Source organism: Pavona decussata, unplaced genomic scaffold (assembly GCF_977016875.1).
Source record: "Pavona decussata unplaced genomic scaffold, jaPavDecu1.1 SCAFFOLD_324, whole genome shotgun sequence".
NCBI classification, from domain to species: domain Eukaryota; kingdom Metazoa; phylum Cnidaria; class Anthozoa; order Scleractinia; family Agariciidae; genus Pavona; species Pavona decussata.
This window is the reverse complement of record NW_028145713.1, coordinates 1741522-1760202: the sequence shown is the minus strand read 5'-3', so window position 1 is coordinate 1760202 and position 18681 is coordinate 1741522. Positions and strand designations below refer to the sequence as shown.

At 40.4% G+C, this 18681-nt stretch overlaps 2 protein-coding genes across 4 annotated transcripts in view; one reads left to right on the top strand and one right to left on the bottom strand.

Moving 5' to 3' along the window:
- Positions 1-14514, top strand: part of LOC146453749 (BTB/POZ domain-containing protein 7-like) — a 27582-nt gene extending 13068 nt beyond the window's left edge. The window contains exons 5-9 of one of the 3 annotated variants that reach the window (XM_085096279.1): positions 484-767; positions 1949-2210; positions 3635-3780; positions 9436-9606; positions 9670-14514. In XM_085096279.1, the coding sequence (XP_084952405.1) occupies positions 484-767; positions 1949-2210; positions 3635-3780; positions 9436-9588 (845 nt within the window). In that variant the 3' untranslated portion in view covers positions 9589-9606; positions 9670-14514. Of the gene's footprint in view, positions 1-483; positions 768-1948; positions 2211-3634; positions 3781-9435 lie in introns of all 3 variants that reach the window. The other 2 variants (XM_085096280.1, XM_085096278.1) reach the window with 2 other exon arrangements.
- Positions 13044-18681, bottom strand: LOC146453748 (QRFP-like peptide receptor). Its single transcript, XM_085096305.1, has one exon. It carries the CDS (start codon positions 17079-17081, stop codon positions 15459-15461), a length of 1623 nt encoding a protein of 540 aa, XP_084952431.1. The 5' UTR covers positions 17082-18681; the 3' UTR covers positions 13044-15458.

The window sequence follows — 18681 nt, the reverse complement described above, 5'->3', positions numbered from 1 at the left end:
CCCATGCAAACGACCCCTGTAATGAACAGTTCTTTGAGGTATTGATCTCACCGTAGTACTGGGGCCAGTTGTTGAAGGCCCGATTAAGCTTATCCTGGATAAAAGTGAACTTTGGTTCAGGTGTACATGTAATTACTAATCAATAAAGACTCTTCTGAAAGATATTTGTCCCTCAGTTTTGATTTAGATGTTTCTTTACCATTAGCTTAAAATTAGCTTTCAAAACCATTTTTAACAAGCGAGGTGAAAACGTCAGTTAACTCGTAATTGTGCATTAGTGTTAATCAGCTGTCAAACAACTGGGTCCTGTTTATTTTGCTGTCCAAGACAGTTTTAAGTTTTCAGTTTAAATCCTAAAGTGTGACCAATCAAATGAAAGCTACTGAGAAGTGCTTTCCTGTGGTGCTGTTGATTATGTTGTGCAAAATGGTTTCAGCATTTGAGTCTGTGGATAAAATCCTAACTATCCTTGTATCATTGCAGATCCATTCCAGGATAACAAGAAAAGTACCAAGCGACGTGAAATTGACAACAAGCAATTGAAGAGGGTGCTGTCAGGGGTGATTGAGCATGTGCGAATCGGTCACGTGCTCCCGCCACACAGCGAGCTTCTGGAGGGCGTGTTTCGCCGGGGTCTTGCGGATCGAGGGATGCCCCTTGACATAGGAGAAGGTAGTTTTTATCCCAATTTACCCTGGATGAGGAGAAGGGAGGAAAAGGATTTTGTCAGGCCGAGACTCTTCTTGCCTTACTTTGAAGAAGCAAAGGTGAGCTCTCTATTAGGGACAGCGGTTGAGTTTAGCCCACGTCCCCCCCTCCCCCCCCCCCCCCCCCAGCGGCGTTTAGTCTACGGTGCGGCGCTGCGCGATTCCAGTAATTAAAACTATACTAGTGGCTCAGATTTGCCGAATTTTCTTGCATGTGGTCTTTAATTCCTTCTGGAAATGTTGCATCGACGTCATTTCGCTGTTTTGCGGTTCGTTTAGAGTAAAAAAATAAACATGATTTATTTATTCATTCATTTTTAAACGTAGCGTGCACAATTTTGTCAAGGTCGCCAACATGTATGTTACAGTTGCAGAGTAAGACATTTCAAGAGCTCCACCAAAACTGTGTTTAGTTTGTAGGTCATTGCTCTTAGTTTTACCTGGAAATTCTAGACTGTGAAAATGAAATGCGAGAATCCTTGATTTTTAACCCCAAAGACGTGTTTGTCACTGATTCAGAAATGATAAGCTCTTCTCATCAAATTTACAAAGAGAGGTTACCAACTGCTTCCTCGAATTTCTCCTTTCCGTGGCATCTTTTAGTGGAAAGATGTTTCCGCGATCGAACCTGTACTTTGGGCCACTTTGCTACTTTCATTTTACACTCCTACCCTTAGGTCTTGCTCTCTGGTCTGTGCTCCTGTAAATTATGGAACTCGTTACCAATTGAATTAAAGAACTGTACTTTAGTGGATATTTTTAAAAATAAGTTAAAAACGTTTCTTTTTAAACGAGAACTTAGTTAATATCTAGTTAGTTTTCACATGTTTGAACAATTTTTTTGCGCATATTTTTGGCACCCTTGTTTTTGTAATGAATTTTTGTAACTCACAAGCTTTTTTAAAGCGCCCTAGAAGTTTTGGATTTTGGCGCGTTATAAATTGTCATTGTAATTGCGTTCGACGTAGAACACACTCCAATTGCGTCTTGAGTCAAGATTGTATGGACAATCAACGAATAGATGAATGGATCTTGGGACGCGTATCTGGCATCCCCCGCAGATTTTGCAGGAGCGGATGACATCATCACCATCTTGGCAAAGGAGAGAGAGCCTGGTGACATCGAACGCACTCCCTAATCTTTGATTATTACTAGTTATTATCACAAACGCCGCATGACTCTACAACGCCTTTGACTTTTTGCCCCGGCGGACGTTCAATACTTAATTCTTCCCTTTGCAGGCGATCCTTCATGAACACAGACAGGCAGAGGTCGAGCTGATTAGACACCGGATGTCACATGTTAGTCATAACATGCCAGACACGCTTTACATGATTGAGCCACAGAAACGCAGCCACACAGCACCAGGTCTCTTTCTTTCAGCTGCACCCGCGGGAAGGCTGGAACGAGACGAACGGCCTTCCACGTCCCAGAATTCCAACAGGGAGGTAAACGAGTTGGATAGATACGTGAGAAGTAGGCGAGCAAGCGAGATACCTTCAGGTATACGTATGGTAGAATAAGAATTAATTTTAAGGACGGTGCCTACTTTTTTTACTGCGCATACGCTCTGTGCATCTCGAGATACTCGGGTTTTCCTGTCACTCTCGTTCCCAGAGCCCTCGTTACCCTCGTCCAGCGGAGCGGGGAACGAGAGCTGTCGTTTCCTGCTCCGCTGGACAAAGGTGACGAGGGCTCTGGGAATGAGATTGGTTTCCTCTGGGGGTGCCTACTAACACAGGGATATTTTTGCGCGGTTTAAAACTATGCGGAGAAAGCAGAACTTAGCAAGTGCTCTTGGTATCCAAAAATAAAATTGGAGGTAACCATGCATTTTTCAGGGATAAATATGCTTCAATTTGGAAACAAAACGAAACAACAACAACAAAATCGCCATACATTGCTTTGTATTTTACTGCTTTGTAGATTAATTGTTACTTACTTATCTCTTAAAGTTCCCCAATAACCCCAATTTTCTGTTTGGATTCCAGTAGCCCGTATTGAGATCTGCTTTTCCTGCATAGTCATAAACTGTGCAAAAATACTTCCGTAGTAGGGGGCACCGTCTTTAGTTTGGTTGTGTGTTCAAGGGATATTAATGTAAGGACCTGCTTCAAGGGAATTAAGAAGTGCAGTCTGTATGGTATGAAATAACTAGAAATATTGCAGTTTTCCCTGAGCAGTTATAGGGTGACAGAATGATTTTGATTTGCGCGCCGTAAAAGCAAAACCAAAGAAATTACTTTGGCCAATCACAACACACGTAAACAGTTCTATGAACCAATTGGAACTCGAAGCAAATACATGTAACGGGCGTCAAGCGCGGGAAAACGCGTTCGAGCAAGTCACGATTGGGTTGGTTTTTGTTTTTCGTTGTTTGAGAAAGTGGCGCGAAGTTTGCTATCCAATCGCAGAGCGTAGTAAAGAAAAACCCAAGCAAACGCGAAATTAGCTTGGACACTGAATTGAATGCTCTATCGCAGAGTAAAGCGCACTGATTTCTTTATATCCAATGCCAAACTACTGGACTGAATGTTCGATACCTTAACCAGTTGAAAATGCTTCCGTTGAGGAAGATCTTTTTTCGTCTGTTAACGGTAACTTTTAGAAAAGGAAAGGCCTATTATCTTCGAAATTCTACCGCCAAACTATAGTTTTTGAAAAAAATCCTGATAAAATATCCAGGAAACTCCTCGATTTCCTCCTCTCCTCTCGCCCCCCCTCCCCTCTCCCTCCTCCAATCCCTTCTCATCCTCTTTCTATTCCCCTGTTTACATCTCAGACAACTACAACGTAAATCCTACATTATTCTGGCCTTGCAAAACCCTTGCTATCAGTTACCGACACACTGTGGCAGAGTTGATCCGGATGTTTTGTTTAGCATCACTGGAGGCTTAAAAAGGAACTCTCTTTGTGTTTGCTTTTAGGAGAGAGGGAATCATTGGCTACTGACAAAATAGCCGAGCGAGAGTTTGCTCTCCCGGATGTTGCAATGGAACTGCCATCATATGTCCCGGATGATCATTGGGAATCAGCCGATGGACCTCCTAGGCTACATCTATTTGGAGCGGAGGTAAACTAGGCGATAATTAACGCTTATTCACCGAAGTGGAGTGGCTCGGCGAGGTAAATATCTAACTAAATATATTTACCTTGCCGAGCCATCTCCACTTCAGTGAATAAGCTACCATATATTCACCGTCACTGAGATGAATAATTGTTTTAGTACCTTATTATAGAAAATTAACGCTCGTGGCAATTAAGGCATTGGAAATTAGCGCGACTTAAATTAACGCGAATTGAAGGAAAAATTAGTTCCCAATAAAGGAAATTAACGCGAAAGAGGAGCAAAAAATTTCAAAATGAGGGAAATTAACGCGACTTTAATGCTTAAAGAAACAGAATTTATTGAGACAACAGGAACAAATTTATTTTACCACTAGGTGTAAAGATACGAAATGCGAATAATGTTCGTGGAATTGTTCCTAAACAAAGGGGTTAGGTGATGGAATGTGAGCACTTCAAGCGTTCTTCACAGTGTCCATGACACCGGCCGATCTCCACCCTGATAAGAAAACAACGCTTTTTCCTTTCAGGGGTGTATCGAGAATTTGGGGCGACAATAATGGAAACTTAGGTCAAGGAAATCAACGCACGACTTAATAAATGACGCGGAAATTAACGTGAACAAAAATTAACGCGAATTTTGAAAATTCGTGTTAATTTCATGAAGCGTTAATTTCCTATAAAAAGGCATATGCCATACCAGTAGATTGTAAGTCCCAATTAGTCAATGAGATACTTATCACTATACAATATTTAAGGTAAAGGCACTCCACAGCAAGAAGTAGTCGTCCAAGTAATCTTTAATGATAGCTCTCGAGTCACAAGTGAGTTAAGGACGGTGCCTACTTTTGTTACTGCACATACGTTCTGCGTATCTCGAGACACTCAAGTTTTCTATGGGTGGTACCTACTAAAACATCGATATTTTTGCGCGGTTTAAAACTAGGCGGAGAAAGCAGAATTTAGCAAGTGCTCTTCGTATCCAAAAAGAAAATTGGGGTAACCATGCATTTTTCAGAGATAATATACCTTCAATTTGGAACAAAACGCCATACATTGCTTTGTATTTTTCTGCTTCTTAGAACAATTGTTGCTTAATTATCTCTAAAAAAAAAAATGCCCCGCGCCACCCCCAATTTTCTTTCTGGACTCCGGTAGCCCGTGCCAAGATCTCAGTGTTTTTCTCGCATGAATGAATGGCAAAAATACTTCTGTATTTGGAGGCGCTGTCCTTAAGCTTACAAACCAGCTCGTATTTATCTCAAAATTGAAAACTTAATCGCATTTCACATGTTTTACTGTACAATAAATATCTGTGTTATGCAAAAACAGAAGAAATTAGCTGTTTGGGGTCCAGTGAATTAAAAAATCTAAGGGTGCGAGTTTCTTTGGGAAAATCCGAATCCGGATTTTTGATTCAAGATCACTCGGATCATGGTGTATCAAAGGAACCGACGAATCCACTCTGGGTAAGGATTCGTCGGTTCCTTTGATGCACCATGATCCGAGTGATCTTGGATCAAAAATCCGGATTCGAATTTTCCCAAAGAAACACACCCTTGGATTATAAAGTTTGGTTTGTTTACTTGTGCAAAATTTTGTAATTTTCCAAATATCATCGGGTCAGAATTCCGATAGGGAAATGTAAATCGCTAGATCAGGATGTACTGATTCACACAAAGTTTCTGTCGAAAGAAGATTTCAATTTAAGATTATAGAAATGAACTAAATCTAGATGAAATTATCCCAAATTGGAGCAGAGGACTGTAAAGGCCCGTTTTAAACGGTTTCAACACTTGCCGGCTTCAACATGCGTTCAACACTTTGTTGAACCGAATGTCGGGGGCGTTTGAACAGGTCGTTCAACATTGTTGAAAGTGTAAAAAATGATGAAAGCTTGTTGAAAGCGTGTTGAATCAAATTTAAATCGGTTTAAACTTTCATTCAACATCCATTCAACATTTGCTTTGCTCTCGAAAATGTTGAATGGTGTTGAAGCCGTTTGAACACTCCGTTCATCCAACATTTGCCCAACATCCGTTCAACTTTTGTTGAACGAATGTTGGGCAAATGCTGAAACCGTCTAAACGGTTGAACAAACGATTCAAACGTTGAACGGATGTTGGGTAAATGTTGGAAGAGCGGAGTGTTCAAACGGTTTCAACACCATTCAACATTTCTAACAACAAAGGAAATGTTGAAGCGATGTTGAATGAAAGTTTAAACCAATTTAAATTTGATTCAACACGCTTTCAACAAGCTTTTAACATTTTTTTTCTTTTACACTTTCAACAATGTTGAATGACCTGTTCAAACGCCCCCGACATTTAGTTCAACAAAGTGTTGAACGCATGTTGAAACAAATGTTGAAACCGTGTTAACGGGCCTTTACAGAACCGACAGCTGAAGTCACTTGTTCTGTTGAAGAACAAAATCATGATGTTCGTTTAGATAGTTTGTCCAGCGTACGCCTTTGCATACATGTATACAAAGTGAAGGCTAATGTCTGTTTGCTTTTGATTTCGGCTTTTGATTCTAAATTGGTTCTCTTTGAAATTTTTCGTAACGAATGAGTTTGCCGCACACAAATCAAATATTCCGATAATAGTTATTATTTGTAAACGAGTGTCTTTTAATTGTTGCTCTTTGCAGACCTTGCTTCTAATAAATGCGGATGAATATGTGTTTATTTTTTCTTTCTTTTTAATATAGCTAAGATAATGAAGTAAAATACGAGATTTCAAAGAAGTAATCCAAGTGTTTATTTTAGGGCAACGCGCCTTATGAAGATGTTTGACCACCCGTCATTTCATAATCAGCGTTGATCAAACCTCTTTCCTTGCATTTGGCTGTACTGTGTTTTATAAATTTTTAGGTGAATCGTTCGAATAACAAAATTTACTTATTTGGAAACTCACAAACAGTGCTTTTTCATTTGAGTATCTACCGCGCTTGGAAAAGTTTGTCATAAAACTGAAAAAAATAGATAGTACTGTCACAGCAAACTCATAATTACTGCTTTATCAGTCTAGAATTATGTTCTTCCTTGAAATCCCGTCCTCTTTAGTTGATAAATAGATACTCGACTGCTAGCAGAATGCAGGATGTTTGTCCCATGAACCTAGTTTAATGGCCTTAGCTCCCACGAGTCTCCTGTAGCTCAGTGGTAGAGCATCCGAACTAGTAATCGGAAGGTCTTAGGTTCGACTCCTGATAGGAGCACTCGGATTTCCTTTTTTAGAGTATACCTGTGTCACTTTGAATAATGCATCATTCTCATTCATTCACCAGGCTTAAAACATTCCATCAAATTTATTCCATTGCGCATATGCCACGCATTGACATTCAAATCCTAGCAGTAGACAGGATGTTTGTCCTATGAACCTAATTTAATGACCTTAAGCTCCCACAAGTCTCCTGTAGCTTAGTGGAAGAGCATCCGAACTAGTAATTGGAAGGTCTTAAATTCGACTCCTGATAGGAGCACTTGGATTTCCTTTATCAGAGTATATCTGTGTCACTTTGAATAATACATCATTCTCATTCATTCACCAGGTTTAAAATGTTCCATCACATTTGTGGCATTGCGCATATGCCACACATTGACATTCAAAGCAGTAGACAGGATGTTTGTCCTATGAACCTAATTTAATGGCCTTAGCTCCCACGAGTCTCCTGTAGCTCAGTGGAAGAACATCCGAACTAGTAATTGGAAGGTCCTAGGTTCGACTTCTGATAGGAGCACTCGGATTTCCTTTTTCAGAGTATACCTGTGTCACTTTGAATAATACATCATTCTCATTCATTCACCAGGCTTAAAATATTCCATCACATTTATTCCATTGCGCATATGCCACACATTGACATTCAAATCCTGGCAGTAGACAGGATGTTTGTCACATGAACCTAATTTAATGGCCTTAGCTCCCACGAGTCTCCTGTAGCTTAGTGGAAGAGCATCCGAACTAGTAATTGGAAGGATCTAGGGTTCGACTCCTGATAGGAGCACTCGGATTTCCTTTTTCCGAGTTTGCCTGTGTCACTTTGAATAATACATCACATTTATTCCATTGTGCATATGCCACACATTGACATTCAAATCCTAGCAGTAAGCAGGATGTTTGTCTAATGAACCTAGTTTAATGGCCTTAGCTCCCACGAGTCTCCCGTAGCTCAGTGGTAGAGCATCCGAACTAGTAATCGGAAGGTCTTAGATTTGCCTCCTGATAGGAACACACGGATTTCCTTTTTCCAAGTTTGTTTGTGTCACTTTGAATATTACATCATTCTCATTCATTCACCGGGCTTAAAATGTTCCATCATATTTATTCCATTGCGCATATGCCACACATTGACATTCAAATCCTGGCATTAGACAGGATATTTGTCACATGAACCTAGTTTAATGGCCTTAGCTCCAACGAGTCTCCTGTAGCTCAGTGGTAGAGCATTCGAACTAGTAATCAGAACATCTTAGATTCGACTCCTGATAGGAGCACTCGGATTTCCTTTTTCCGAGTTTGCTTTAGAATAATACATAATTCTCATGGATATAATCTTATCTCAAAATTCACTCAAAACTCAAAATATACCCGGTTTCACACTGGTGCAATCATTGTCCAGTTTCCTGCTAGTTAGTAATTCTGGTGGATGTATTTCCGCCAGGCGGTAAATATCTTTTACTACTCACCGTCATTCAGGCGGACAATACAGTTTACTGTATACCAAAAGTTGATAGCCACCCCCAAGTTGGTCACTTTTATATTTCTGAATACGATTGGCGAAGAAACGCGCGCGAAATCGGGATCGGAAGGTAAATAGCAACAGCTACTTGTGGAGTTTGAGTAGCCACTCTAGTTTGGTATAAACTAATAATTTTTTGAAAATAAACTGTCAAAGTTCCCGCGCGCTGTTTGGTTCGTAGAGTACAGGCAATAAAAATGAAGTCAGATGTGACGCGCGCGCTTTCTCAACGGAAAATAAAGCCAATTCCGCACGTACTTTTTCCATGTTATTGTCGAAAACAAATTAATCTCAGTTTGCTACGGTCTATACTCTTTTAGTATAAATCTACTAGCGTTCTATCACGAATGCTGTTCTCTTATTGGCTACGCTACTCACTATCTATTCTGTTGTAGATAGTGAGTAGACTAACAGTGTGCGATTGTCAACAAAATGGCGGCCGCTTCTTGGCGTTTTTCAAGTGTCTGTGAAGAGGATTTATTGTTGAGTTTTGAACGACTAGTAGATTTATACTAAAACAATTAGATTATTCGCTCTGGATTTCTATGCGTGATAGTTGTTTCGGGCTTCGCCCTCACCAACTATCACGCGATAGAAATTTCGAGCTCATAATCTAACCATAAAATGTTCAAAACTTGGCGGTGAAACCACTTGCTTGCGGCTTGTGGTTCCACTTGAGTTTTGAACACCTTATGGAGCCATTTTATGGTCTTTAAGGATATAGACCATAGACACCTGTCATCGAGTTAATTGTTAATTGTGAGGTAATTGGTGTCCTGTGTTCCCCTGCCCAACTTCCTGTTCCTGATTGTGGTAATTGGTCATCCATGAAAGATGCAAGTAAAAAATGCTTTATAAAGTATACTTTGAGTTTCTTTGTCGTACAGTTAATCTTTAAGTCATTTCATTCTGTCCACAGATGTCCGACTTTGTACCCAACCCAGTGCCAGACGTGGCCTTACCCTCCTCTCCCACCTCCAGTGTGTCATCTTCAGGGGTACCTCCAGAGTATTTTCAAATGGACCAATCGTTGGAAGTTTTAGATGACGACAATTCAAGTGGAAGTAGCTGACAAAGCGCGGTTGTTGAATTCACTGATCGGATTCCATTAGTGTGAACGTTAATACCCGAAGACTTGCCGATGCTTTCCAAAGACTTTGCTGGTGGTATCCGCCTGTTATCGACCAATCAGGTAACAGTGCAAGAACCCGACGTTTGTTTTCCGACTGCTGTCATTCAGTATGGAAATAGTGCGAGTATCCGACGATTTCCGGCTATTAACGACCAGTCAGGAAATAGTACGAGTGCCCGAAGGCTTCCTACTGATGTCGTCCAATCAAGGAGCATTACGACCTTTAAAGATCCCTATGCTTGTCACGAGACTTAGCATCCGCGCTAGCCGCGAAGTACTGCAGGCTCAATTCAGTACAAGGGGAAGAAATTCAAGTTTATCAATAGGACATTTTCACTATTGCGTCAGTTGACTACAACTACCAGAATCCTTCATTTTTTTTTTGCTTTCTCGTGCAAATTAGAACTATTGTTCTTTGCTCTCCACTGGGATTACAAAATTTGAATTTGAAAGGGAAAACGAAATGAATTCTGGTAGTTTTAGTCAAATGGCGCCATCATGAAAATGCCCTATTCCATAATAGACCTTATTCGCTTTATATGCTAATTGCCCATTTCAAACCACGTGATATTTTCAGGAGAATCGATCCTTTGTCTTTTTGGAAGTAAAGAATTCATGCCAGCGTGAATATGACCAATTTTAAAGAGAGACTACTCCCTAGAGTACCGTCACGTGATCTGTAATGGAACAACAAAACAACGAAGCCAATAAGGTCTATTGGAATCTCAAGTACAACAAACATTTTGATGAACATTTTGCGACTTTTAGATGTTAATATAAATAATATACACTAATAAGTAAAATGTTTAAGAAGGTTCTTTTGAACAAGGCATAGAGATTGGGCTAGTCGTGCGAGAAGGTATCGTCATTTGAGTCTTTTTAGTCTTTATAATACTGGAGTGTAATAAAGACCCTTTGGCGAGGGGGGGGGGGGGGGGGGTTAGTGGGGAGGAGTGTCAGTGTATGTTCTGTTTTTTGTTAGCTTGCAGTCAGGCCTGCAACCTTGTTTTTCCTTACAGATTTTTTTACGTAATCCATAAATGCTATCATAGTTTTGAAGTGCAAAGCTCCATACGCGTTTCAGATTTTTTTTTATTTTCAAAATGACATTTAAGAAAAAGACGAAGGAAATAGAATGGAATAATTAGTGAATAAATAGATAGGCAGCTATGGAGCACTCGTGCGGACGATGGTCTAACTCACTATGTTTATGTCTTTCTTCCGCTTTTTTTATGTTTTCTTTCACGTATCATTGACATATAACCGTAATAAGGGACAGAGTACATCAGTCAAAACTCCCAACGATTTTCATTGGAAATGAATGGGCCTTTAATGCGGGATTACCAAAATGAGAATTAATTTACATAAAATACAAATTAGAATATTGTTTGTACCTACAAAAGCTCAATAAAAACCTAAATTTTTTAGAGCAGAAAGTCTGTGTGCTACTGTAGCTTAAGCTTGCTGTAACGAGTTCTGATTGTGAACTCACAGATTCAAAAAACTTATTATCTTTAAAGGACGTTCTTATTTTTATGTGTAGCCGCCGTCAAGATTAGAGAGATTCAGAATTACGCTTACGGTAAACGACAATAATGTTCACGCGACCATGTTCACCCAATGGGCGGTTTTCAGTTTTTCTGTAAAATTGAGTAGTTCTCACGTTTGCCGTAAACGCAATTCTTAATTTCTCTATTATCATACTCAGAACGTCTAGACGTAACCGCGCTTGGTTTTTGAGATAAATTAACTTCGAGCTAATAATCATGACAATAGATAGATATACTTTTTTTTTTTATTCGCGGAGTTTATAACGATGACACGGAAAAGTCTCTTGTGGCTTATTTTCATAGTCTGTTGCTCGTAATATTGGATTTTGGGGAGGTAGGGGTGTTTTCTGCCGAAGATTAAATCACTTAACGTGTTTTCATTTGAAAACACCTCGTTCGGTGCGTTTTTTTCGCCTTGCACGCTGCGAAGAGATTGGGACTCGCTTGTAGCAAGCATTGGCTTGTTGTCACAATGGCTGTGAGCTGTGAGATCTCTGAAAGGTTGGAGCTTAAAACGGTTCACGCTATTGCGAAGGGCAAGACCTGAGAAATGTGTAGGAAGAGACTTCTATTAAAGGTGAAGTTTTTGAGGTTACCTGAAGATTGAGCAATACAAGCCATATTGGACCAACCCTTAAAATTCTAATTGCAAATGTTGCGAACTGTGAAATCGCCGTCAAAATTTCGGTAGAGGGAAGAGGTGAAGAGGAGAGGCCAACGGCTAATATCAAACCCAGAAACTTCTGGATATACGAGATTAGCCAATGGTTCTTTTCGAAGGCATTACTCACGCCAGAAATTCGGATTACTGAAATTTTGAAGAACGCTAATGTTTTCTACAGAAAATTAAAGCTAACCCCCTTTGGTCTTGGACGATTCAAATATGTGGTTTATATGGCCAGCCGGCTTCATCTAGCGTTTTCGGAAATCCAACATCAGCTTGAAAATTCAAGAATGAGATTCCATTCCCTAAAATTTCCTGCGATTTGAATTTTCAGCTGAAGTGTCAGTCCGACACCAAATTGTCTTTATTAAAAACAGAATATTTTTTCTCTGGGATACTAAACGAGCTGCCTTATGCGGGACGCAATTTTCGCGCACACTTACCGGCGTGTTTCGCTAGCTCGCTTTGCCATCCCAAAGCAATTTGAATTTTCAGCTTGAGTTTCAATCTACATCAAATTGCCTGTATTAAAAACGGAGTTTTTTTCTTTGGGATACTGAACGAACTGCCTTATGCGGGAGGCAATTTTCGTGCACGCTTGCCGGCGTGGTTTGCTAGCTCGCTTTGCCATCCCAAAACAATTTGAATTTTCAGCTTAAGTGTCAATCTACACCAAATTGCCTTATTAAAAACAGAGTATTCTTTCGTTTGGATAGTAAACGAACTGCCTTTTGCGAGAGGCAATTTTCGCGCACGCTTGCCGACGTGTTTCGCTAGCTCGCTTCGTCATATCATCCCAAAACAATTTGAATTTTCAGCTTAAGTGTCAATCTACACTTAAGTGTCAATCGCGCACGCTTGCCGGCTTGTTTCGCACGCGTTTTTCATCCCAAAGCTGAAAATAACGAATTATCTTAAAAAAAAAAAGTTCGTGAACGATGAGGCAATACAAGAGAAAAGTATTTTAATTCGATTTTCTGTTGGATCCCCTTGGATTAAGGTCACTAACCTACTGCAAGTCATAATCGACCAACCCAGCAACGTAGAGTTTGACGCCGATATGAGAACGTCATGGTTTGTAATAAAAGTTATTATCATTTTAACCACGAACGTGACTCGCGCGTGTTGAGCAATTGCGAATTTCCACACGTCTTGATAAAACACTGCAAATATCGCAGAAACAATATTTAATTTTTCTTTTATTATGCACTGTTCAAACATTTGGTAGTTTGACAACGAAACAAATACAATCGGCTTTCTGTCTCCAGAAAACCTATCGAGAACTAATATACAATCTAATCTAGCATTTCACCTTGGCTGGCCTTTAATTTTAATTGTTCTGTTTTTCGTTTTCAAGTTTCCCTAGTAACAAACATTTTCGGTAAAAATCCAATTGCATGCATTTGTGTCTTTAAAAACTACATCTACGGCTGCATAATTTTAAATAGAAATATATAAACAATTTTAGGTTTTCAACCCTTAACGAATATTTTCCACCTTAAAACGACTTTTAGCAAATTGTCTAAATATATTTAATTGACAACGTGTGGGAAAGTTATCCAGAAATACAGTTGGTTGTTCATGATCTCCGCCTAAAGGCTCCGAGAACTGAATTCCAATTTCGCTTAAAACGATGAGAATTAAAAGATAGCAGTCACTTCAACTCATAAGAAGGAAACTAATTTCAATAAAGTGCGCTTTGTAGTTGACGCGTGGGAGTTCTAACTATTCACGCACAAACAATATGTTCATTAATTTTTCCTACGTTGAATGCCTAAGAGCTTCATTACGGAGAAAATTATTGTGACTGTCAGTCGTTTCGTTGGTCAGCGATTGAAGCTCTTTTTCCTTTGAGATTTCGGTTAATTAAAGCTATTCTTCGTTACTATACTAAAATGGTGCTGTTAATTGTGCTGGACAAAATTGTTGGGTTTATTGGGAAAGTCCTTAATCGTAAAACTGAGCTACTAAGCAGTGCTTCTTTGAGGGCAATGAAAGCTTTCTAGCGGCAGTACTTTCCTGTGGTGCTGTTCATTATGCTGTACAATGCACATCTAACTTTTGAGTCTGTGGATAAAATCCTAAAGTGTGACCATTCAAATGAAAGCTACCGAGCAGTACTTTCCTGTGGTGCTGTTCATTATGCTGTTCAAAGTAGTTCTAACTTTTGAGTTTGTGGATGAAATCCCAAAGTGTGACCGCTCAAATGAAACTTTTTGCGCTGTGCTTTCCTGTCATGCACAAACAATTTCTATTATTTTTTTCATTTTTTAATTTCCTTATGATAGCGACCGACGGGGTATAGAGCATTATCGAGTTGAATACCCCATAACCTAAACAATTCTCAAATCAAGCCAGCGACTGTTTTTTCAAAAGTGTTTAGTTCTGCTTCTGGAAAAAAAAGAATTTATACCTAAATTAATAAACCGCAATTAAAGGTGAAATTTTTAATTTGTCTCTTGGTAGAGGTGAAGAGTCGAGCTCGAACTTAAAATTAAAAGATTTCTCTAGACAGGTGAGCAAATATCGACTTTGAAATCAATTTAATCAAGAAATCTGAGTTTTCCTCCTCCTTGAATATTATAACCCAGGATGAAAAAACAACATTGATTGAATTTGTTGCGCTTTTAGTGGAAAAGGAAAATCTCAGCCGGAGTGAAAAGTTTGCGCACCTGTCAAATAAACACATATCGCTAAAAAATTGCGATCTCACAACAAACGTAAAATTCTATTCACTTCAATAGCAAAACTGCAAATAATTGAAAGTTTCGCCTTTGAGTCTGATCGAGTATCTTCCAGTCTGCTAGCTATTTTTTATGCTAGCACTGTACAAGGTGTTTCAAATGTTTGAGTTTCTGAATGAAATCCTGCTGTGATCTTTCAAATGAAAGCTACTGAGCTGTACGTTCCTGTGGTGCAGGTTGTTATGCTGTACAAGGTGGTTCTAGCTTTGAGTCTGTGGGTAGAATCCTAAAGTGTGACCATTCAAATGAAAGGTACTGAGCAGTACTTTCCTGTGGTGCTGTTTATTATGCTGTACAAGGTTGTTCTAGTTTTTGAGTCTGTGGGTAATATCCTAAAGTGTGACCGTTCAAATGATAGTTATTCGGTAAGCACTTTCCTCAAGTTTGGTGCTGTTACTGTACGTAACTGAAGTGCTGCACAGGGTCACGTCAGCTCTTAAGTCCGCTGTGAGTATTAAACAACGTAAAATGTGATCATTCAAAGTTAAAGCATTTTCCTTTGCTGTGCTGTTACTCAACTGGAACGCTGCACAACCTGCTCTAGTTTTTGAGTCTGTGGGGCCGAAATCCTATAGCGTGATCGTTTAAACTAGAAATTAAACGATTATTAACCAGTTCTTCCCACCAGTTGTCGTTTGTTTTCCGTTTTGCGGTTCAATCGTACCTACAACACTATGTTAATAGCTTGTCGTATAATCACACCGGATTTGTGGAGGTGTTAAAATCAGCCAAACATTATGTGCTCTGGCTGCGCCTCTGGCAAACATTAGAGGTTTTTTTATAAATCGCTCTTTTTCATCAAGAACAAGAGTTTGTTTACCTGACTATTAGGCGTAAAATCTAAAAACTTAGTCACTGCACTGCGGGCGTGCTGCGAATACGGGCCTTCTTGAAGCCTCGTTTAGATCTGTCCCTTGCATGTCCCTCGCTCAGTGTTCTTGTTCTCTTAGTTGTAAAAGGAGAACTTTGATTATTTTTTAGAATGCTGTACCCATCTTTGACCTTTTCCGCAACGTTTCCGTTTGATTCAGTAGATGTGTGATTTTCGGGTGCGTCTGCGGAGCTATCCGATTCACTATCGTCACCAAAGATACAATCCCGAAACTTGACGCAGTTCGGCCTGTTACACGGCTGAGAATTCATTGTTTGCGGAGACTCGCGGCCTGGGAAATGAAGCACGATTTGTTCGGAATCTAAAGTCTTTTGAAAGCTCACCAAGTGAACAGCTTCGGTCCAGTCTTTCGGTACTGCGTCGGTGGGATCCGTTAGCGATCTAAAACGCCTTCCTATGATCTGACCAACTGGTGTTGTTTTGGTGGAGCTTTCTTCCACCTTCTTTTCCTTCTCGGTTTCCTGTTTTTCTTTCTTCTCCGACTTCTTCTTATCCTCGCCTTTCGTTCCGTGGAACCCTCCACGTCGTGACCAAACGTGTTTTGGAGGCTCTAGCGCGGTACGCGATTGCGCGGCATTGGCGTCGACGGGGCTTTTCTTTCGCCGCAAAGCCTTCAGGAAACTGACGGTGCACATTTCCTTGCAGCCAGCTCTGAATTTTGCGTTAAAGAGAGCGTAAATAAACGGATTACAAACGCTGTTACATAATCCCAGAGAATACGTGACCAGCCGCGCATAGTCCACATGACTAGAACTGGACTTGATCGTCGTTTCGATCGCTGAGATGTACAGAAACAGCGGCACCCAGGTCAAAAGAAACACGAGAATCACTGTTAGGAACATCTTCAGCACCTTCTTTCGGCTGCGAATGAAGGCTTCAACCGGACGGGAATCCCCTAGTTGACCGCTCTTACGTCTCCATACAGTCTTATAGATCTTGCCGTATAAAGCAATCAGCGATATCAGGGGGATGATATAACCGAACAAACCCAAGAACATTACATAGACCGTGTTTAGCGTGGTAGTAGCGGGTATGGTAGCACAGTACGTTAAGCTTTTGTTCGTGACTGGATCCACCGCTGTTTGCTGTAGTTTTGTAAGGTACAGGCTAGGTGAAACCACAACAAGCGCGTAAATCCAGGCCGCCATTATCAGTCTGTTCGCCGTGCGATAAGTCATGATATTCAACGGGTGTACCACGGCCTGATGCCGGTTCCAACCGATTGTTATGAGCAATGTCATGGAAGCCTCGGGAGACAAGTACTGGAAAAACCGCGCGATCTTGCATACGGTCACGCTCTTGCCATCATTGAGTAGTCCGTCGTTGAAATTGATGAACAAAAACAGTGGAATTGCAATCACGCTAACAATCATGTCGCTCACCGCGAGATGTAGAATGAAGCGATTCATGACAGATTTGAGCTTCTTCGCTCTCAGGATAACACCGACTACAAGTCCATTGCCGAGAAATCCGACCACGGCAGCGATACTCAGAAACAAAATGATCCCAATCTTGAATCCTTGACTGTATTCCGGCTCCGTCTGTCCGTGATCAGAACCGGTGTCGTTGCTTGAAACGGCCATCTCTTGGGAATTAGAATAAAGCGAGTCCTTTTGGCTGCTTCCCTTTCTCTCAAACCCAATGTGACCAAAACCGGAGGCGTTGTGTTGAAATTTAAAGTGTCCCACTAAACACGTGTCTTTGTTGAACCTTGAATGCGCGGCGTTCAAGGTTAATCGCTCGGCGCGGCTATGAAACCTCAAGATGTCTTCACGAAGCTGTAATTCGATCAATAATTTAGCGGATCCTTTATCATAAGACAGTTATCAGACTCTCGAATTACAAAACAGAGCGTTTCACGTCCTCCGCTCGTACGTGCCGTTCACGAATCTTCACGAGAAGTAAGGCAAACCGTTCTGGCACACGTCGCGAGTAGTTGTTGTTGATTTTACTGGTGGTCTCAAGTCGCAAACATCACTGATCTTCCAAGGCGATAACCTCAGCTCCGCATGCACTTTCATGCAAATATCAAATGCGTTGTATTTCGAAATATGCCAATATCGTGCTGATGCGCCTAATTGAGAAGTCAATCGATCCTTCGCACAAAGAATTCACTGAAGTGTCGCAATATACGCTTCAACGCTTTTTAATACATTTTTTTTACCACGATTTTCTGTCGCGCTACGCAGTGTCAATTATTGAGGAAACGCACAAATATGGTGTTATCTGGTCCCACTGGTGTTTCTATTGTCAAATGCAGGGTGTCACTCTGAGTAAAATGGCTTGCAAATTTCTTTTACGCTCGGGTTTAATCGGGCGTCGTCCTGATTGGATAATTTGCAACTAATGACGTATCTTTGTAAAATATTTGCAACTCTAATAATTGACAAAGGCAGAGCTTTGATAATCGAGTCAATTTTTTATCTGTTCTTAAAGGCAGCGTTTTCGATGGGGATTTCGACGTAAATGTTTTTTTCCTGGTGAGCGATTCTTAAATATTTGCATCTTACAGACAGAAGGAAGTTCAACGGAGGTTACTTGAAGTCAATACTGTTGGATTGAGTAAAACGACTGCAAATGGCCCAAAGTGAAATTAATAGCCTTTTTGGTAAATACTCGGCAAATAGCGCAGGTGTAACGCGTAAAATCCATTTCAACTGTAAATAATCAGGCTTAGTTGACACTGTTCATATTCATTGCAAAGATAATCTGTTTTAAAAAACGAGGGTAAAAATCAAATCTTTCCGAAGCCTCCAAGTGGTAAAAACATTGAATGACGCAAAAACTTAATCCCCTGGTCACGAATTTTAATTTACTCGCCAAAACACGGCACGAAATTGATTTCACGAAACACTTGCTTTGTGGAGTTGGCAGCTGGGTGATTTATGAAGTTAAAGTCGAGCTTTAATCAGTGGATTGATTGATTGATTGATTGACTGATTGGCGTTGGGATGCTGTTAGCTAGCACTCTCGCCGAGTACGAGTGGTGCCACTGCTTGTTCGCGCGCGTGATCGGAATTAACTGAGACGAATGCGTTATGCGGAAGCCAATCTTTTGCGTCAGAAGAAGGTTTTGCCAGCTTTTTCAGGAAATCACGTGAAGGGGAAGTAGCTTGTATTTATTATAGCACAATAAACTGCGGTTACTAATTACTGTTGTATAAAAACTGAAATGCATACGGT

Bases quoted from the DNA above. Each gene is read 5' to 3' on its own strand.
- LOC146453748 (XM_085096305.1), bottom strand. From the start codon at position 17,081: ATGGCCGTTTCAAGCAACGACACCGGTTCTGATCACGGACAGACGGAG.